Consider the following 6,199-nt stretch of genomic DNA (forward strand, 5'->3'; position numbering starts at 1 on the left):
TTAATTTCTCTACGTAAAGACTTGTGAGTTTTTTTTAATATTGTAGAAAGGTAATTTAAATTGCTGACTTGTATATTAAAGTATGCTTTGTGGCTGGGCATGGTGGCTCACGCCTGTAATCCCTGCACTTTGAGAGGCTGAGGCTGGCAGATCACTTGAGCCCAGGAGTTGGAAACCATCCTGGGCAACATGGAAATATTGCCGTCTCTACTAAAAATAAACGCCGTCTCTACTAAAAATAAAAAATAGCCAGGCATGGTGGTGCGTGCCTGTAGTCCCAGCTACTCAGGAGGCTGAGGTGGGAGGATCACTTGAATCCAGGAGGTCAGGGTTGCAGTGAGCCAACATTGCACCACTGCACTCCACCCTGGGTGACAAAGTGAGACCCTGTCTCAAAAAAAATAAAATAAAAAGTATGCTTTGTATCACAACATTGCATTCTTTTTAACAGACTTGGAAGATGCTACAAAAACACCTGACTGTTCCAGTGGACCAGTGAAAGAGGAAAGAGGTGATCTTATAAAATTTTACAATACAATATATGTAGGAAGAGTGAAGTCATTTGCACTGAAATACGACTTGTCAAATCAGGACCATGTGGTATGTTTTATGTTTTACTACTTTATTATTATTCGCTGTCATAGTTGAATTACTATAAGTTTATTTTGCTAGATAAGTATGTCAAAGTAAAATTACTAGCAATTAATCAGAGCATGACTAGTAACTTAATCAGTGATTAAGGCTATGGTACAACAGAGACCAGAGGAAATCATGGAATCTGTTGCCCTGGCTACAGTGCAGTGGTGAGATCCTGGCTCACTGCAACCTTTGCTTCCAGGGCTCAAGCGATGCTCCCACCCCAGCCTCCCAAGTAGCTGGTATGACAGCTGCGTGCCACCACCACGCCTGGCTAATTTTTTTGTATTTTTAGTAGATACAGGGTTTCACCATGTTGGCCAGGCTGGTCTGGAACTCCTGGACTTAAGCAATCTACCCACTTCAGACTCCCAAAGTGATGGGATTACAGGTGTGAAACACCACGCCTGGCAGAAATTTTATCTATACCATGATTATGTTGCTAGAAATTCCATGTACATATGGGTAAGAACTTGATGGGAACATGAATATTAAAACAATTAATTTGTTTGTATTTATTTATTTATTTATTTTGAGACAGAGTCTCACCCCGTCACCCAGGCTGGAGTGCAATGGCACGATCTCAGCTCAACTGCAACCTCTGCCTCCCAGGTTCAAGTGATTCTCCTGCCTCAGCCTCCCCGGTAGCTGGTATTACAGGAGCATGTCACTACACCTGGCTAATTTTTTGTATCTTTAGTAGAGACAGGGTTTCACCATGTTGGCCAGGCTGGTCTTGAACTCCTGACCTCGTGATCTGCCCACCTCAGCCTCCCAGAGTGCTGGGATTACAGGCATGAGCCACTGCGCCCAGCAAATTTGGTAAATTTTTCTGTTGTTACATTGTGAGATTAATGTTTTTCTCAAGTTAAAGACAGAAGGGGCCAGGTGTGGTGGCTCATGCCTGTAATCCCAGCACTTTGGGAGACCGAGGTGGGTGGATCACCAGAGGTCAGGAGTTCAAGACCAGCCTGGCCAACATGGTGAAATCCCATCTCTACCAAAAATTAGGTGGCGTGGTGGCAGGCACCTGTAATCCCAGCTACTCGGGAGGCTGAGGCAGGAGAATCACTTGAACCCAGGAAGCGGAGGTTGTAGTAAGCAGAAATTGTGCCACTGCACTCCAGCCTGGGTAACAAGAAGGAAACTCCATCTCAAAAAAAAAAAAAGACAAAAGGAGGTCAGGCACTGTGGCTCATGCCTGTAATCCCAGCGCTTTGGGAGGCCGAGGCAGGTGGATCACGTGAGGTCAGGAGTTCAAGACCAGCCTGGCCAACATGGTGAAACCCATCTCTACTAAAAATACAAAAATTAGCCGGCCATGGTGGTAGGCACCCGTAATCCCAGCTACTTGAGAGGCTAAGATAGGAGAATCACTTGAATCCGAGAGGCAGAGTTGCAGTGAGCCAAGATTGCACCATTGCACGCCAGCCTGGACAACAGAGCAAGACTCCGTCTCAAAAAAAAAAGGCAAAAGGAAGTAGATAGGCCTGGATCATTAATAGAGGCACCACTAAGAAATTTTTATGCAGGCCAGGCGTGGTGGCTCACGCTTGTGATCCCAGCACTTTGGGAGGCCGAGGCAGGCGGATCACGAGGTCAGGAGATTGAGACCATCCTGGCTAACACAGTGAAACCCTGTCTCTACTGAAAAGACAAAAAAAAAAATTAGCCGGGCATAGTGGCGGGCACCTGTAGTCCCAGCTTCTAGGGAGGCTGAGGCAGGAGAATGGCGTGAACCGGGGAGGTGGAGCTTGCAGTGAGCCAAGATCATGCCACTGCACTCCAGCCCAAGCGACAGAGCGAGACTCCGTCTCAAAAAAAAAAAAAAAATTATGCAGACCCCAGTTTTGGCAGTCGCAGCAGTCCTGAGAAAGTGTTACCAGTGTGTAAGCTGAGGTTGCTTCCCAGAAGACCAGACTTTAGCTCTAAGAAAAAGAGACCAGCCAGGCACTTCCCAAGCCTGTAATCCCAGCACTTTGGGAAGCTAAGCCTGGAGGATTGCTTGAGCCTAGGAATTTGAGACCAGCCTGGAAAAATAGGAAGGCCCTGTCTCTTTAAAAAAAAAAACTCTACAAATTAGCCATGTAGTGGCTGGTATACACCCGAGTAGTGGTCCCAACTACTCAGCAAGCTAAGGTAGGAGGATCGCTTGGGCCCAGGAGGTCAAGGCTGCAATGAACCACAGTCGCATCACTGCACTCCAGTCTGGGCAACAGAGCAAGACCCTGCCTCAAAAAAAAAAGAAAAGAAAAGAAGGCCCTAGCAGAAGCTGCAGCCAGCCAGCCAATAGCTGTTTCTATGTATCTGTGTGCATCTGTACATTTCTGTTCTTCCTCTTTTCATGGAATATGGTCTATGACTATCCTCAGAGGTCATAACTGTTCATCCTACTCCAGTTTCACTTCCCCTCTGTCTATATACTCTGAATATCTCTACCATCTTAATTTATTTCCATTATACAGGATATTAAAGAAAATGAAATCCTTGCTCATCCAACTTATTTCTAAATATTTTCCATTTCCATATGAAGTGTTTCCCATTTCATTAACAGATTTTTTTCCATGTCGGAATCATTCTGCTGGCTTATAGAATTCTCTGCCTCTTTTATTCTCTCTGCTACTGCTTTGGTTGTGGGGTAGAGAGATTTTGTGTGTGTGTGTAGAGAGAGATTGTTATAGCAAGTGTTAGAAGATTGGTTATTCTTTGTCCCTACTTTTTTTTTTTTTTTTTTGGAGAAGGAGTCTCGCTCTGTTGCCCAGGCTGGAGTGCAGTGGCCACAGTCTTGGCTCACTGCAACCTCCACCTCCCAGCTTCAGGCAATTCTGTGCCTCAGCCTCCTGAGTAGCTGGCATTACAGGCGCCTGTCACCATGCCCAGCTGATTTTCGTATTTTTAGTAGAGACAGGGTTTCACCATCTTGGCCCGGCTGGTCTTGAACTCTTGACCTCATGATCCACCCACCTCGGCCTCCCAAAGTGCTGGGATTACAAGCGTGAGCCACCCTGCCCAGCCTGTCCTTACTTTTTAAGCATGAATATGAGGTTCTCGTGCTCGTGGCTTAACTCCTGGTGTCTTGTCCAGAATTTTTTTTTTTTCTTTTGAGACAGAGTCTCACTCTGTCACCTAGGGAGGAGTGCAGTGACATAAACTCGGCTCACTGCAACCTCTGCCTCCTGGGTTCAAACAATTGTCATGCTCAGCCTCCCAAGTGGCTGGGACTACAGGCACATACCACCATACCTGGCTAATTTTTATATTTTTAGGAGCTACTCAGGAGGCTGAAGTGGGGTTTTGCCATGTTGGCCAGACTAGTCTCCAACTCCTGGCCTCAAGTGATCAGAGCACGTTGGCCTCCCAAAGTGCTGGATTATAAGAGTGAGCCACTGCACCCGGCCCCAGAAATCTTTTTTTTTCTTTTTTTTGGAGGCAGATTCTTGCTCTGTCACCCGGGATGGAGTGCAGTGGCACAATCTGGGCTTACTGCAACACCTCTGCCTCCTGGGTTCAAGCAATTCTAGTGCCTCAGCCTCCCGAATAACTCGGATTACAGGCATGTGCCACCACACCCAGCTAATTTTTGCATTTTTAGTGGAGACAGAGTGTCACCATGCTGGCCACGCTGGTCTCAAACTCCTGACCTCAGGTGATCCACCCACCTCGGCCTCCCAAAGTGCTGGGATTACAGGTGTGAGCCACCACACCCGGCCAGAATTCTTAATACTAGTTATAGGACTGCCTGAAAGATCCAGGAAAATAGGCAGGGCATAGTGGCTCACACCTGTAATCCCAGCACTTTGGGAGGCCGAGGTGGGTGGATCACCAGAGGTCAGGAGTTGGAGACCAGCCTGGCGAAGATGGTCATCTCTATTAAAAATACAAAATTAGCTGGGCGTGGTGGCACATGCCTGTAATCTCAGCTACTTGGGAGGTTGAGGCAGGAGAATCGCTTGAACCTGGGAGGCAGAGGTTGCAGTGAGCCTAGATTGCACCATCTTACTCTAGCCTGGGCAACAAGAGCGAGAGATACTTCATCTCAAAAAAAAAAAAAGATCCAAGAAAATAAATTCTACTTTATCTGTTGTTGTAAAAAAAAAGAAGTAACAGATCTTTTTTTTTTTTGCTTTTCTCAACCATAAATGAGCTTTTATAGTATAACTGATTCCTAACTAGGAGATATCATAAAAATAAAAATATGGGATTCAAAAACAAAGAAAAACTTTTATCTAAAAAATCTGACTTTTGGGTTATTTTAGATGGATGCTCCACCACTCTCTCCTTTTCCACATATTAAACAACAGCCAGGCTCACCACGCCGCATTTCCCAACAGCACTCCATTTATATTTCCCCACACAAGAATGGGTCAGGCCTTACACCAAGAAGCGCTCTGCTGTACAAGTTCAATGGCAGCCCTTCTAAGGTAAGGTGAATAGGCTAAAAGTTGGATTTCACATTAACAGTCAGTAACTGTTAATCTTGCCTCTTTTTTTGTTTTTGGCCAAGTTTCTACTATACTAATAAAATATGAAATGTTAACTATGGCATGTCTCCTCTCATCAAGAGCAGTATATTCAGTTTGAGGTAGTTTAATCCATTATTATTGACATGGTATTTGTGGAGTTCATTTTGAAAGTCCAGCATGTTTTCCTGTTCAAGCAAGATCTTGAGAAGGGACCAGTAAAGCAACATCTGCAAGTGGTCAGACCTGGGGGATGTCAAGTTGAAAGAAAGGCATTGGAAGTGAAAGTGCATTTGGTAGATGGCACCCAAGATAGGAAGACGTCTGAAAACACAAGCCTCCTCTTATGTACATAGACAACTCTGTGATCATCTCCATCCTTATCCTTGTTGAGTGGTGAAGATGTGATATGGACATGATTGCTGTTTTCAGATACTTCATGGACTGTCAAGCAGATCTGTTCAGTATGTCTCCAGAAGTCAGAATCAGTATAAACTGGAAGAAATTGTAGTGGGGCATATTGTAATTCAGTCCAAATACATTGGCTCCTTCTTATTACTTTCCTATTAAGTTATACAGATGCCTACAGAGTTCTCACTATACTTGACAAAGTTGGCTAAGATAATATACCTGACTGGACACAGTGGCTCAAGCCTATAATCCTAGCACTTTGGGAGGCCAAGGCAGGCGGATTGCCTGATCTCAGGAGTTCAAGACCAGCCTGGGCAACATGGCGAAACCCCATCTCTACTAAAAATACAAAAAATTAGCCAGGCATGATGGTCCGCACCTGTAATCTCAGCTACTCTGCTCAGGAGGCTGAGGCAGGAGAATCACTTGAGCCCAGGAGGCGGAGGTTGCAGTGAGCCGAGATCACCCCTTTTTCACTCCAGCCTGGGCTACAGAACAAGACTCTGTCTCAAAAAAAAAAAAAAAAATTGAAAAGCATTACTCTAAGGAAGAGGATCTCAAACTATAGGGAGCTTTAAAATCATTGGGAGGGCTTGTTAAAACAGATTAGGGCTGGTCGCAGTGGCTCACGCCTGTAATCCCAGCACTTTGGGAGGCCGAGGCAGGCAGATCACGAGATCAGGAGTTCAAGA

The 6,199-nt window shown here is 45.3% G+C and overlaps 1 protein-coding gene across 1 annotated transcript in view; it reads left to right on the top strand.

The window, feature by feature from the left end:
- RBL1 (retinoblastoma-like 1) overlaps positions 1-6,199 on the top strand; it is a 100,511-nt gene that overhangs the window by 85,654 nt on the left and 8,658 nt on the right. Inside the window, exon 21 of the mRNA XM_011975026.1 lies at positions 4,893-5,057. Coding sequence (XP_011830416.1) covers positions 4,893-5,057 — 165 coding nt within the window. The remainder of the gene's footprint in view (positions 1-4,892; positions 5,058-6,199) is intronic.

The sequence above is a fragment of the Mandrillus leucophaeus genome, unplaced genomic scaffold, assembly GCF_000951045.1.
Source record: "Mandrillus leucophaeus isolate KB7577 unplaced genomic scaffold, Mleu.le_1.0 Scaffold150, whole genome shotgun sequence".
Classification (NCBI taxonomy): domain Eukaryota; kingdom Metazoa; phylum Chordata; class Mammalia; order Primates; family Cercopithecidae; genus Mandrillus; species Mandrillus leucophaeus.